This window comes from Syngnathoides biaculeatus, chromosome 1 (assembly GCF_019802595.1).
Source record: "Syngnathoides biaculeatus isolate LvHL_M chromosome 1, ASM1980259v1, whole genome shotgun sequence".
Taxonomy (NCBI): domain Eukaryota; kingdom Metazoa; phylum Chordata; class Actinopteri; order Syngnathiformes; family Syngnathidae; genus Syngnathoides; species Syngnathoides biaculeatus.
This window is the reverse complement of record NC_084640.1, coordinates 8,394,483-8,409,691: the sequence shown is the minus strand read 5'-3', so window position 1 is coordinate 8,409,691 and position 15,209 is coordinate 8,394,483. Positions and strand designations below refer to the sequence as shown.

Sequence of the window (15,209 nt, the reverse complement as noted above, 5' to 3'; positions counted from 1 at the left end):
GGAACACTTTTCTTCTCAAGGTGCTTATAACAAACACTCAATAAAGCTAATGTTGGAAGAAAAGGGTTGGGGGGGGCGTTATGCTCATCACCTTTGCCGACACCGCATTTCACGAGCACCATTATCATCGTTATTACTGCTAATATTATTGATGATGAGGCTTTAATGACCCCTGGCCGGCCTCGACGAAAGCGTCACCATGGAAACATTCTGCCGTGCAATTTTACAGCAATCAAATTGTGCTTCAATGTTGGAGTTCAAATCTTGCGGCGAGCACGCGAGCAATAATCTTCCTGTCGGGGGCGCGCAGGCAAACTCACAGAAGAAGGGAGAAAGGATGAACCATGCAACAAAATATTTACTGAATATGGACAGCATGTACTCACGAATAAATGTGATGTCTGATCAATTCTGTGATGATTACCAAAACATCACTCTTGCTCACTTCAGTAGTTATATTATTATTATTGTTATTGACTCATTCAAATTATTTATTAAGTACGGCAGTAAAAGTTGCAAGAGTCATTGTTGAAGCTCTGAATACAAAAAACTCACTAATCTATCAGTGTAGCTGATATATGATATTAGTATGTAATATTACATTTTGCAAAAAAAAAAAAAAACCCAAAAAAACACATAAAGAACTTGAACCTAAAACAAAGCCATTTTAAAGACACAGTTTACATATAATTTTAACAAATGTCGTAGAGATATTGATTACGTGATAACAGAGGAACACACTTCAAGTATGAAGATGCTTTTTTTGTTTGTTTTTTTTGTTTTTTTTTGTGATATGTCATTCACGGAGAAAGTACCGTCATAACTACACACACAAAGGTTTTCTATTCAAAATGCGACTGAAATGACATCAGCAGTTTTGCAAGTGGAATATGCCACGCGAGGAATAGGAGAAACAATAAATGGAATTGATCTTTAAGAATTCATATAAAGGTGATGCATTAGTAAAAAGAAGCATCTTATGGCTTAATATTATGGTTTGATATATTGTAGCTCTCATGTTCTTCCTTCATTGTGAAACTGGTTTGCGTACTCATATCCAACCCTTTCAAGGTTATAATGCTCATGGTGTCGCTCCTCATTTTCGCGAGTCTTTTCTCCTCGTCAATTTCTCCCGTTTGACTTTTTAGCTCCCCGTGCTGCTCGGTTCTTTTGCCGGACGCGGTCCCGTCCGTGCATTCACGGCGGCTCTCTTGTCTGTGTTTTAGGACCTGACTGCAGCACTGACGCTGCTCGTGGGCTCGACCCGGCGTGAGGTCTTGGCTGCTGAAGAAGCTACGGATGATGTGTTTGGGCAGGTCCAGCTGAGCCGACAGGGTGTGGACCGCCTCCTCGTCCGGGTTCAGGCCCACATCCTGGATGAAGCTCTGCAAAATCCCCAAGGCTTCATTGGACACTCGTAATCCCGTACGTTGGACTTCACCTTCATTCCCTGCCTGCGCACAAATCCCAAAGCCATCACCGTCTTCATTCTTCAAAATAGGCCAATCCACTTGAAGCTTTTCCTGAGCTGTTGCATCCTTTATACTTTCTCCGCCTTCGTCTACTTCACTCACCTTCTCGTTGCTTCCAACGTTATTTCCTTTCATAAAATAATTCCATTCCGCGCCCAAACTTCCGTTGTCTTCTTCACCTCCTCCCTCGGCTGAGTCCTCACCATTGCTACTGCTCTGGCCCTGCACGGCGACACCCGACACCCCCCAGTTGCTCCCGGTCTCCAGTTCGGCGGGGGATGCGGTGCACGGTTGCCGTGGAGACGAGTGAGGTCCCGCTTCCGGATGCAAAGGTTGGTGGGGTTGTAGATGGTGTTGATGAGACAGCGGAACGTTCCGCTGATACTAGGACAGGAAGAAACCGTCAATTATTACATTATAAAAACAATGTCTGATTTATTACGTTTTAGTTTCAACTCATCTAAAGTGCAGTGATTTAACCTTGTTTGATTTAATAATTTTTAGCTAAAGCACAGCCTTAGGTGCATCGTTTGAATCCATGCTATGATTCAATCTAATTATAAAATAGCGCTGACATGTTTTTTTTGTTTTTTTTTCCGCCTTACCAGTACATTTTCATTGCCGAACAGTGCGCGTCTCTCGGTGAGGTTCTGCGCAGGGGTGTTTATGCTCTCCTGTTCGTAAATTGCATCTCGTTCCGTCTGCGGCAGGCTGAGGAAACGGCGGATCATGCACAAGTTATCCCACAGGGTGCGGTTCTCCGGGCTGGGATCTTCCTTCCAACGAAGCAGCTCGCACAGCCAGCCCTGTGGGCCAGAACCACGTGTAGTCTATAGCGTTGTAATAGACGGGAAAATAACGGGATTTGACCTATTCACACCCTTATAGATGCGATATTTATGTTGTTCTTGTGTTTAAATCAAGAGTTTTCTTTTTTTTCTTCAATACACGAGCAATTCTAGAAAATTGTTTTCTCGAGCACACATTTGTAAATGGTCCGAAAGCAATTCAGTTGCAGTTGCAACACAGACACACAAAATGGCAGCCGCCCAACACCAGTACACAATGCCATCCAGATGCAAGGGGGAGATATTACAGCAAAGATCTAGCATGGATCTGCCTGCCAAACAGCCAGTTAATACGGAGAGATCAGGAGGGGGAGGGAGGGAGAGAGAAATTGCGAGGTAAATAAAATTATTATTATAATTAAAGCCATAGAAAAGGGGGAAAAAACTAAAGGAGTGTTGGACCCCCTGCTTTTTTCCCCCCATAATGACTGCTAAATGACCTCTATGTATCTTTATGTTAGAAGACAACAAGCAGAAACAAATGAGAGAAAGAGATAAAGGAAGGAAAGAGCATTCCTGCCATTCCGCGCCAGGAAATTATCCTCCAAACAAAAGTAATAACAAGCTTATGGGGGCTGCCGTAAAATGCTAAAACGATAAACATTCATACCATGCGCGGTAACGTATACAGAGATGTAAGTAAATAAGATGGATATGTGAGCTCTTGTGATTGCAATTTTTTTTTAATGGCGACTACTATAGTCATTACTTTCGACACGATAGCAGTCAGATGCGCTAATGATAGTCCGCTGCCGATTATAGCTGTTGAGTACCTGACTCTTGGACGCAGCCACTTTTGCGAACAAAGCCTGAGACACCTTGGCTCGCCTCATTTCGTGCTGAATCTCTTCGTAGATCGACGAGCTGACGTTGAGAATGCAGCTGTCTGTCCTCACGCTTCTGTCTGTTGTGACTGGCGACAGTCGGGCCTACGGGAAGAAGAAGAAAAAATGGATTTACAGTGAAGAAAATAAGTATTTGAACATCCCGCTGTATTGCAAGTTCTCCCACTTAGAAATCATGGAGGGGTCTGAAATTGTCATCGTAGGTGCATGTCCACTGTGAGAGAGATAATCTCTAAAAAGAAAAATCCAGAAACCATAATGTATGATTTTTAAAAATAATTTATTTGTGTGATACAACTGCAAATAAGTATTCGAACACCTGTCTATCAGCTAGAATTCTGACCTGCAAAGACCTATTACTCCGCCTTTAAAAGTCCACCTCCCCTCCATGTATTATCCTGAATCAGATGTACCTGTGTGAGGTCGTTAGCTGCATAAAGACACCAGTCTAAACATGATGGTCAATCTCAATCGGAGTGGAGCACCACGCAAGATATCACCTCGTGGTGTCTCAATGATCCTTAGAAACGTGAGGAATCAGCCCAGGATTACACGACTGGACTTGGTCAATGACCTGAAAAGAGCTGGGACCACCGTTTCCAAGGTGAGTATTGGAAATACACTAAGACGTCATGGTTTGAAATCATGCATGGCATGGAAGGTTCCCCTTAAGGTCATAATTCCACTAACCGTGTTTGGAAGAAGACGAATGATGAGTTCCATTCCAAGAACACCATCCCTACTGTGAAGCATGGGGGTGGTAGCATCGTGCTTTGGGGGTGTTTTTCTGCACGTGGGACAGGACGACTGCACTGTATTAAGGAGAGGATGACCGCGGCCATGTATTGTGAGATTTTGGGCAACAACCTCTTTCCCTCAGTCAGAGGATCGAAGATGGGTCGTGGCTGGGTCTTTCAACACGACAATGACCCGAAGCACACAGCCAGGAAAACCAAGGAGTGGCTCCGTAAGAAGCATATCAAGGTGCTGGTGTGGCCGAGCCAGTCTCCAGACCTAAACCCAATAGAAAATCTTTGGAGGGAGCTGAGACTCCGTGTTTCTCAGCGACAGCCCAGAAACCTGTCTGATCTAGAGAAGATCTGTGTGGAGGAGTGGGCCAAAATCCCTCCTGCAATGTGTGCAAACCTGGTGAACAACTACAGGAAACGTTAGACCAAACAAAGGCTACTGTACCAAATATTAAAATTGGTTTCCTCAGTTGTTCAAATGCTTTTTTTGCAGCTGTATCACACAAATAAATCATACATTGTTACTTCTGGATTTTTCTCTTTAGATTATCTCTCTCACCGTGGACATGCACGTACGATGAAAATTTCAGACCCCTCCATGATTTCTAAGTGGGAGAACTTGCAATGTAGCAGGGTGTTCAAATACATATTTTTTTCAATGTAAATATGTGCCGCACGAAAAGGGAATTAGCTGTTATAAACTGGGAGCTGGCCAAACCATATAACAGAAGTAATTAAAAAGTGCAACAATAATGGTAATAGGATCCACTTTTGGCCGTGTCACTGTTACCATCATGGATTTTTATGTTATCAAAACACAACGTTGAATGCTCAATATTTCCTCTCTATTGTTAACGAAAATCCTCTGGATTTAAAGTTGGTTGTTTGCAACAGACTTGACAATGCAGTCTACAATTTCTTTTTTTTTTTTTATTTTGTGTCTCAAAACTATAACTTCGGTTCTCACCTTGGGGCGTTAATAGTAATCTTTAATGTTGAATTTTGATTCATTCGTAACATTTTTTTGAAGCAGAGGAAATCTATTTGTATCGTCCATTTCATGCAGTGAGGCAATATTTTATTTAACTGTGATCTATGTGGAATTTGACTAGATTTTTTTTTTGTTGCTTGAACTAAAGCAAACTATTTGATATGGATTTTGCATTTTTGACATGATTTTTTTAAAACAGTATTGTTTTTTTTCTTTGGGTTTTTTTTTAGACTCCGAGTTCACTTTTGGCCTCGGAAAATAGCTACAGTGATTTTTCCACAAAAACCATTTGCATGTGTATTGTTCACTGATTTAAAAAGCACTTGTTATATGTGTAATTGGCAGTTGCCATGGTAATGCAACGAGGGACCGGGCAACCTCAAATGAATCAGGATAAACGAGCATTCGAATGTCCTGATAGTCGGCATTAAGGTGTTGTTTTAAGTGGAAGCCGCCAAACTGGAAGTTTAAATTTTCCTAATTGAAATTTTGTTGGGGGGAGACGCTACAGTTTGATACATTTGACTGATATAAATGAATAGTGTATGTAATTGTTGTTTGGCGTACTAGGAAAGCTAAATTGAGAGGGCGACTCATTTAATTAAAAAAAAAAAGGATGTCAATTTATATCACAGTCATCTCTATTTGTTTCTAGAGAGAAATTGGGGAAAAAAAAATATTTTTGGCACAAACTATTATCCTACAAGTAAGAGAGTATACATTTAAACAAGTGAAACTAAGCCTGCAGAATAGTAATGTATGCGCATTGCAGTGGCACACATAAATAAAAATAATAAGCCCAGAGTACTGCAATATTTGTGCAACGCATTGGCATAATTACTGCATCTATTTCCGAGGTCTTTCGCTGCGGGTTTTTTTTTTTTTTTTTTTTTTTTGGAGACCTGAGTGCATCTCGGTGGAGTGTTGTTGCAGCTCGGTGTGAATCCAGTCAGGCTCCGCTCTTTCTCCTCCTGGTAGAAGCGTTCTCGTTCCGCCTCGGGCAGCTGCAGGAAGCCGTGCATGGCCCGCAGGTTGACCAGGAGGGACTGGGAGGCGTTTTTCGGGTCCTCCTCCTTTCGTAGAATCTCCGAGAGCAGGCCCTGAGTAGACAGACATGACGGATTCGTTCAGGGACATATTCGCCACGATATATTAGATGCTTACTGGTCTCAACTTTAGGAATGGAAATGAAATATTTCTAAATCTTTTGCCAAGAGGTAAGTTGGATGATAAACCTCTCAACCAATAACTTATTTATAATTATTTATTATCATTATTGGGCCATTTGTTTAACCCAAAAAGGTTTCAGAAAGCTTATCTACAATCAAGCACACCAAAAAAAAAAAGATTATTTTAGAGGTGTAACCATTTGAATATTTGTGTTGACACCAGTGAGTTCAAAGGCTGTTGAGTTTGAGTTTCAATATTCATGTATGGAGAAATGCACGTGATGAAATATTCATCCACGGTTGGCCGCCTTGGCTTCTTGAACGTTGCAACATACAAGTTTCTTAAGACTTATGGGAATCCATATTCATCTCAAAATCTAATTTGGCCAGACAGGCCTGTGCGGTTTTAGTATTTCAAATCCACGCATAGTCGTGAGCCAGTTATACGCTGGCATTATTCTTGGTGTTTTGTGGGTCTCTATGCGTAAACCATCCAACGTGAGCGGGGGGCGGGGTGGATTTTGTTCCTGAAAAATAAATTACGTTTCATGCTAGGAGTTAGAAGACACTTCCAAGTCGTGTCTTTGTCAGATTTGCCCACAAACCAGTCGCCTTCCTACGAGAGAGGAGCCTTAAGATGACAAATGATGCCTCCGCTGCTAGATGGCATCTTGGAATCATGCCAACTTGTGCGGACGACACTGGGGAACCCTGGAGCTGGCAGCTGGGAGACGCGGGCATGGATAATAGCTAGCTCTGCTTATTGTGATGAAAATGATAATGATGATAATAATATTAACAAGCCTCCTTTGAGCCCCGTTTCTCCGGGTGTGCCGGGTGAATGTAAAGTGGCCTCGGCTAATGTGGCATTTTAATATCGGAGGCGATGGGAGATTCGGATATGAATATGGGGAAGACGGGGGGGGGGGGGGAGAAAAGGGAGAAAGATTAGGAAACAGATTGACAATAAAAGGTCAAATGAATAGAAACAGATTGAGGGATGGCGAAATGGGGGGGGGGTTTAGTGAAAAGGAATCAGAGGTGGAAAAAGGAGAAAGGATCTCTCCGAGGGGTTGTGATTAGGTAGCCAGCAGCTGCTTCAGTGTTGGCACCAGATTTTTGCTGCAGAGAGCTGGCACAACCATGGTTGCACATGCAAAACGGGGGAGGGGGCATTGCGGCAAACGCCACGCCGAAGTGCCGACCGTCTACGGCCGTATCACCACCGAGCACTGCAGTTGACTCGAACTCCGGCTAATCCTGACCTGGCGGGCATTTCGGTGCTAGGTTATGAAGTTGGGACAGTCAAAATGAGAAGTCAACTACAAAAATGTCATTATAGAAGAAGAACAAAGAGTATTGCTGTCGGACTCATCAAAAATAAACACGCACATCTAAAATACATACTCCCTAGGATTTAAGTCTGGAGATTGACTACGCCAGTCTAAAACTGTCTGTTTCTTGTCCATGATTACATCCCTGTAGTTTTGGCAGTAAACGAAGAAGCCAAATGATATTACTTTCGCTGAGGTTCATAGATGGTGTTGTACACTCGTTTCGGGATCATAAGCAGATCCTATCCCATCTTTGTCTCTTCAGCCAGTAAATCTTTGTCCCAGAAATTTTGAGGCTCATCTCTGTACTTTTGGAAAATTTCCTCCTGCTGTTGTTATTCTTCATGTGGATGAGTGCTTTACATCTTCTGCTGTCAATGAAATCTGAGATCATATTACATTCCCTTCCCCCCTTTAGAGGTTGTTGATGATGCAACGAATAGTTGTTTTAGGGTCTCTCTTTACAGCTCTCACAAAGGCTCTTTTTTTGTTTTCCTTTGGTTGACCCTTTCAGTGTCTGTTATTAAATGTGACCTGTATGGAAGTAAATAAGTGCCACCAGGATTTGAATTTAAAATGCCACAGAAAACAGGATTTGAATTTGAAATGTAACGTGATCACATTTTCAATCGTTGTAGTTCAGTGTAACTTTTCAATGTTATCAATTCAACTGGCTACAATTCGCTGTCTAAAACTCCCTGTCTCTAACACCAGGCAGAACACCCAGCCAATCACAGTTACGCTTTCTTAGTCACGTGACGTCACGTACTAAGAAATTGTAACTGGATTTGTTGGCTGTTTGGTTCTAACCTGAAGTAACCCTGCCTGGTGGCACAGATCAAATCTTATCCCACTTCCCCTAATTACAGCTGCCTTGTAAATAAAAGCTGAAATTTTGAGAGTGTATCATTTATATTTTTGTGTCTACAGCAATAATAAAATAATTGGCCAGCTGCTCTAATATTTTTGAAGTGGAGTGTCAATTTCCTATCCAATAGGCTTGTTGACACGTTAAAACGTTTCTATGCTGGGCATTAACAGCACAAATGAAGTACACATATTCGACTGTAGCTTAGAGAAAGTACTAGAGAAATACAATTCAACCGACGTTGAACTCGCTTTCCCTCCTTGCATACCTGAGTCCTGTTAAAAGCCACTCGAGCAAAAATGGCTTGAGAAATTCCAGCCCTCTTCATCTCCTCACGGACACAGTGGTAGATGTCGTTGGGCACATCGACCAAGCCCAGACACGACGCAGCCGCCGTCTGGTGTTGCAGCCCGGCTGGAGGAGATCCATCTGGACCGCATTGGGCCTGCTGAGGGGGTTGGGGATCAGGCGCTTTGGCCAAGACCTTGGCAGGAGACCTCCCCACCGACGGGTGGTTGAGATACTGTTGAGACGCCGGTGAGAGCCCCTGTCCTGCTAGCATGAGCCGCACGGCGTACTGCTGGTTCAGAATTTGAGTCATGACTTGTTGCTGAGATCTGTTCAGAGTCTGCGTTAGCAACCCGGAGTTGCAAATACTGTGAGGGGAGTTTCCGGTCACCATGTTGGCCATGCCGCCATGGAGGTAAAGAAGGTTGGAGCTCTGATCTGATGCACTGCTGCTGATTGGCTGCTGAGTGGTGGGAATATGCGATGACTGCTCTGGGAAGCTGTCAATCTCTGGTGAACCAAAAACAAAAATAATTAATGACATATTTAGGAAATTGTGAATGCAAAATGTAGACAGAGAAGGTCAGAAGGAGCTATCTTTGTAGACCTAGAGAAAGCCTATGACAGAGTACCAAGTGAGGAACTGTGGTACTGCTTGCACAAGTCTGGTGTGGCGGAGAAATATGTTAGAATAGTACAGGACATGCATGAGGGCAGCAAAACAGCGGTGAGGTGTGCCGTTGCTGTGTCAGAAGAATTTAAGGTGGAGGCGGGTCTGCATCAGGGATCCGCGCCGAGCCCCTTCCCATTTGCGGTAGTAATGGATAGAGCTGCCAGGCAAAAGAGCGACAGGAAGACCAAAGAAAAGGCTGATGGATGTAGTGAGGGAGGACATGAGGACAGTGGGTGTTAGAGGAGAAGATGCACGAGATAGGCTGAGATGGAAAAAGATGACACGCTGTGGCGACCCCTAACGGGACAAGCCGAAAGAAAATGAAGAAGAAGAAGAAGTGCTGTATGTGGGTGTGTTCCAGTCATTCCAAAGGTATTATAAACGGACAAGAAGCTCTCTACTTCTGATTGATTGTTCAATTTATTTTGAGACATTTTTTCCCAAGATGTTTGTCATATCTTGTGCAGATTTAGTGCAATTACAGTGTGGCGACTTACTGTTGCACTTGGATGTCTTGAAGTTTTTGTACCATCGCCCAAACTCCTGACATTTGGCGGTTGAAACGTTGGCGTAGTAGGTGCAATTAACTATGGATGAGATCATGCTCTGAAACAGATCGGGGAAGGTAAATAGTTGCTCAACACATTCGCAGCACTCGTTGGGACTTTGTGTCAATGTGTCTCAGCTGTTCACGTAGCTCATATTAATGAACTCGTGTGTGTGTGTTATTAAAAAAAAAAAAGCAGAAAGGTAGATGAGATAATAAAGGTGGGTATGTGTGTGCGTGTGTGTGAGCAGTGCACGGGTTCTTGTGTGTGCATTCATGCTTACTTGTGCCCATGTGCATGTAATCGGGGGTCATGTGAGACAATGCACTTCTCTTTCTCACTCTCTCTATCTCTCTCTCTCTCTCTCACGCACACACACATTTTCCCGCGAGACCGTCCTGCACGATCTTTACATCTGATTACACCTTTCATCTTCTCATATTTATTTTAATCTATCTTGCAAACAGGCAAAGGGGAAAGGGAGAGAGAGAGAGAGAGAGATGGAGAGAGTGGGAGAAGAGATGGGGGAGGGACAACTTTGATCATCTTCGATCTTATCAGCTGAGATGGAAGGAATATGAGGAAGTCAGGAGATAGCGAGCTGTTTCTCTTATCTTTTAGGTGTCCTAAGCCTGGAGGGAATAACCGATTAAGTTGATAATTGCTGGTATTTGTCGTTATGTTTGCAGTTGAGGAATGTTATGAAAGTTAAAAAGAGGATGATGGCATTGGCATCGGCATTGGCGCTGTGATGGTCGGGTTAAATTGGAGATAGTCATCTCAATCTATTTCAGTCACGCACACACTCCCTCGCACCTTATCTCGCGGCGCATCTGGACTTCCTGTCTCACTATTGGCCCACACAGCCAGTCTCATTTGTCAGTGATCGGGGCGAACACACAGGTGTGTGTGTGTGTGCGCGCGTGTGTGTGTGTGTGTGTGTGTGTGTGTGTACGTGCAAGTACCTGCGACAGAGGACACTCCTTGGCCAATGAACTCTGGTTCATGTCCTTGAGGAGTTCCTTCAACGAGTTCCGAACGGTCGAGTGCGTCCACTGCTCGGCTGGCAAGTCCTCCAGTTTGGGGCAGCTACGCAAAGAACACGATTAAACCACCACGGGCCGTTTTTGATAGATGTGCGGATATAAATTGCCGCAGGAAGTAAAAATAAACAACCTGCGGCAAGCGAGCTGAATGTAAACAAATAGGACAACGCACCTTTGCAGCTGTATTTTAAGCGTGATAACGTGGTGGACATCCTGCAGCATCTCGGCCACTGTGGCATCCGGAGCGTCCGTGACGCTGGAAAGGGGCAGCGGGTTCCACCTGCCCACCTGGATCAAACCTGACACACACGCAAATGCGTTATTCGGTAGTACTCGAAGGGTTCAAAACCAACGTGTTCCCTCCAGTGTCATTCCTCTGGTTTTAACACAAGTACACTGGCACTTGCACACCATAGCTAAGCTACTGCAAGCTCCAATGCATGTAATAACAAAGGTATAACAAGAGGCGCCGTTCAGACCTTTGGCCTGAGCAGCAGAGCAGTGTGAGTAGCCCAATGTGAGCAGCGCCATCTCGATCAGCTGATTGAAGAGCAGATCTCGCTTGATCAGAACAAATTCGGCGTGTTCTTCTTTCCTCTCTCCCTCCACTGGACTTTCCGTGTGCTCCACCACGCAGAAAACGGGCAGGGAGCTTCCTGATGTGGAAGTAGGGAATATAATGGGTTCGCCTTTGCTAATATATATATATATATATATATATATATATATATATATATATAATATATATATATATATATATATATATATGTTTTTTTTTAATATTTAGATTGCACTCAAATTTAATTGGTTTCAGCCAACAATGACAGGTTCTAAAATATAATTGCAACAACTCCATTTTCTAACAACAATGATAATGTCAAATAATTTTGACATGTTGCATCTGCGTATTAGACAATATGTATTTTCACACAAAATCAGCGCATAAACAAAACGTTTAATGCACTGCGTGTGTTTTGCTCAACCAACAACACAATTTGCCTCAAAAACACTGTATTTTAAAATAAATTCAAGGATTTCATAAGCTCTCTGTCTATATTTTTTTTCTAATTTGATAAGATAAGTCACCTAATGACATGGATATATTTTGAATCCATACATAAATAAGTGTGTTCGTACTCAATAAACATTTCTCTGGGGTTACCTTTTCCAGTTACCCGACTCTGGAGTGGAAGGGGTTGCCTGTCAGTCTGTCGGACTGCAATGCCCGCAATGTAATAATAACGCCCCATAATGTAACACATTTGCCCCTTTTCAATGTAATAGCCCCATAATGTAATAATTGGCCAATAACGTAATGAAGTCCTCAACCCGAGTCCTGAGCGTGGAGAGACGGAGAGTGAGAGACACTTGCAGAGATGGAAAGAATATACGTTTACACAGTTACATCCCAAAATAAGTTCAATAAAGTGATATTGGTAAAGTATATTTTTGTTTCATGGGCTCTGTTATTACAATTGCAAGATGTTTAGTTTTTTTTTTTTTTTTTTTTTTTTTTTAAGGTAGGCCAGTAGCTTAATAACCAATCAATATATTACTGGGCCAAAGTTATTAGGTTTAAAATTTCATTATTACCCAATTATTATGTAATGGAACTATCCATCCATCTCTTTTCCGAGCCGCTTATCCTCACGAGAGTCGCAGGAGTGCTGGAGCCTATCCCAGCTGTCATCAGGCAGTAGTCAGGGTACACCCTCAACTGGTTGCCAGCCAATCGCAGGGCAGTTACGGAATTATCTAGAATTGTATCACATTTTAAAAAGTGTAACTATATTATGGTATGGTTTTTTTATTCCATCATGTCTTTGTACCTACCTCTTGACTGATGAGAGCTCTTGTGCTGATGCCGTCCCGTGGTGGCTTTCTGGAGCAGATAAGGGTTTTTAGTCCCGGGGCTCCCTTGCTTGTTCCTCTCCTGCACCGAGCATCCAGCTCCGGGTTGTTCCAGACGGGCCATCTTGGCCGGAGGGGGCCTCGGGTCTGCGACGGGATCGGCGCCCTCTGGTTTCTTGGCTCCATTACACAGCGGGTCCATCTGTGGAGTCACGCTGCATCCACAAAGAGATTCCGATTGAGTGGACCAGGACTTTTGATGGCGCGTCAGATTGTTTCGCTATTGTGCAGTTCTGGTGAGCGTTCGTGCCCATCAAACGCACAACGACACACAATACACAATAGTTGGGAAAATCGTTGATGCATCTTTTGTGTTGCCATCCTAAGCTGTTCAAGTGGAAATATTAGAATTACAAATAATGAGTCACACTACTTGGCTATGACCTTCCCTCGGATGCACATCGATTCGGTTCACAGCCAGTAAAAGTCTTGCAAGCGACGGGAATTCAAATCATCTGCATCACACAAATGTGCTCTTAATAGTCCCTTGTTGGTCGCAATTCCTGAAAGTTTAGTCCAAACCAACCTGTTTTTAGTCCATACAACGTGCGCGCTTGACACCGCTTCACGGACTGCACGCCAGTGACGGCAGAATCGCTTTTAGGTTTGGATTCGAGCATCTTATTACAGCCGCGCCGATCGTCTGATTCAACACCGAGACACTGACGGTCGAAGTAGTTTTGCCGTACCTCCATATGCCCTCCTCATTGCTCCGTTCGCCCGCTCGGCTCCTTGTTGTGGTTTGATGATGAACGAGCGCGAGGAGAATCGACCCGGACGCTCTCGCGGAGAGAACAATACGCAATGCATGTGCAGGCTGCAGTCTGCACCCTCTTATCTTATTTATAGGCGTGCGCACACGGCCAGTTGTTTTGCTGGTTCTCTCCCAAAGACCTCAGTGCACACCCGAGGAGAGAGAGAGAGAGAGACTGTGAGAGAGTCAGGAAGAGAGAGAGAGAGAGAGAGAGGAGAGAGAGAGAGAGCGAGAGAGAGAGAGAGAGAGAGGCACACACACACACCAGCTGCATTAACATATGGTGTAATAATGAATTCACTAGCGCGCTCCGTAAATGTATTAAATGTGACAATTGCGCATAAATCTATTTATTAAATTCTGCAGCATGCTGTGCACGCTCGTACTTATTATTGGCTGGAGGCTATTGGTGCTCTCCATGGTAACAAAGTGGATGAGAAGTAAAGGTTGCCTGTCATTAAATTGCTGATGTTGTATATGCTGTTGTGAAGAATGTGGCCATATTATTATTATTGTTATTACTATTATACGGAGGTATTGTTAAACTTTTAAAATTATGAGTGTTAGTACTTGTACAGTGGGGGTAAAAAGTATGTGAACCCTATGTGAATTCATGAATTTCTTAAATGTCTGCATGAATTGGTCCTAAAATGTAGGCTGATATTTCACTTAAACCACAAAAATAAGCAAACAGGGGATGTGTGTAGAGTGTTGCTTTAACTCGCAATTGAAAATAATATAAACACTCACAGGGAAAGAAGGAAGGTTTAAGTGACTCTTTAGGCCAGGGGTGCCCAGACTTTTTTTTTTACCCCAAGATCTCCTTTTCAAGCATCCAGCCTCTTGCAAGCTACCGAAGACGGAGTGGTGGGGGGATGATGATTATACTTCCAAACCATGTTCAAGAGAATGTTATGTTGCCTCCTATATTTAAAATGCAGAATTAGCTTTTTGTGCACTGTATTGTCTGTGCTTTCATCCTAGATCACGCTGTGCCAAGGTGGACTTTTAAAATTACACACCACCCCATCCTGCACCTTCGACTTTGGCTTCAGACGAGACCTTTCCCACTCGGAAAAGAGAAAATCTCATCCAGTTTAACCACTTTTTCTTCAATTATTCACGTACTCCGACAGTCATTGCATCTTAAAACAACAGCATTTATTTTCAAACTTTTGTCTATTAATATCGAAAGTAAACATAAGCAGCATGTCTAGCTCGTCTTTGCTCCACGTTGCCCAGACTGTGTTGCTAACTAAAGCAGCGGTGGTGGACGCTGTCATTCTAAAACACATTGATGGGCTGCGTAAGTACTGTAACATTTGTAATTATGAGTGTATGTCTTTAAGAGCGGGCGGGAGGTGTAAGGTGAACTAGGAAAAAGAGTGTGGCAGAGCAGCGGTAGTTGTTAGAGAAAGTTCTATTGCTGCATGTATGATGTCTGCAAAACCACACTTGAATAGTCCATAGCACTACTGTCAAAATATTCTGTTGACGGATTGAAACAAAAGTTGATTTGTTTGAAAGGAACACAAAATGGCGCGTGGAGAAAAAAAAATAGCACAATACGGCAATATCAAAATCTTATCCTAACTGTGAAACATGGTTGCAAGAGCATCATAGTATTGGGTGTGCTTTTTTTTACATCAGGGCCTGGACATCTTAAGATTTTCAATGGGAAAATGAATTCCCAAGTTTATTAAGCTATTTTGC

The 15,209-nt window shown here is 43.1% G+C and overlaps 2 protein-coding genes across 2 annotated transcripts in view; one reads left to right on the top strand and one right to left on the bottom strand.

Annotated features, from left to right (window-relative positions):
* Positions 1 to 977: 977 nt before the first annotated feature.
* Positions 978 to 13,495, bottom strand: satb1a (SATB homeobox 1a). The gene is made up of 11 exons (XM_061813791.1): positions 13,432 to 13,495; positions 12,665 to 12,897; positions 11,311 to 11,487; positions 11,004 to 11,130; positions 10,751 to 10,874; positions 9,735 to 9,843; positions 8,545 to 9,074; positions 5,808 to 6,005; positions 3,094 to 3,249; positions 2,078 to 2,278; positions 978 to 1,856 (listed from the first exon to the last, which is right to left on the bottom strand). Exons 2-11 carry the CDS (start codon positions 12,882 to 12,884, stop codon positions 978 to 980), a joined length of 2,721 nt encoding a protein of 906 aa, XP_061669775.1. The 5' UTR covers positions 12,885 to 12,897; positions 13,432 to 13,495.
* kcnh8 (potassium voltage-gated channel, subfamily H (eag-related), member 8) overlaps positions 1,701 to 15,209 on the top strand; it is a 53,379-nt gene continuing 39,870 nt past the window's right edge. Inside the window, exon 1 of the mRNA XM_061813733.1 lies at positions 1,701 to 1,804. The gene's annotated coding sequence lies outside the window, so the exon portion shown is untranslated. The remainder of the gene's footprint in view (positions 1,805 to 15,209) is intronic.

What these genes read in the sequence shown, in the direction of transcription:
- satb1a (XM_061813791.1), bottom strand. Translation starts at nt 12,884, where the DNA reads ATGGACCCGCTGTGTAATGGAGCCAAGAAACCAGAGGGCGCCGATCCC. An exon ending in GAGCTCTCATCAGTCAAGAG is followed by an intron (nt 11,488 to 12,664) that starts GTAGGTACAAAG and finishes CTTCCACATCAG; the next exon opens with GAAGCTCCCTGCCCGTTTTC. An exon ending in CTCCACCGAGATGCACTCAG is followed by an intron (nt 3,250 to 5,807) that starts GTCTCCAAAAAA and finishes TTCTTCCCGTAG; the next exon opens with GCCCGACTGTCGCCAGTCAC.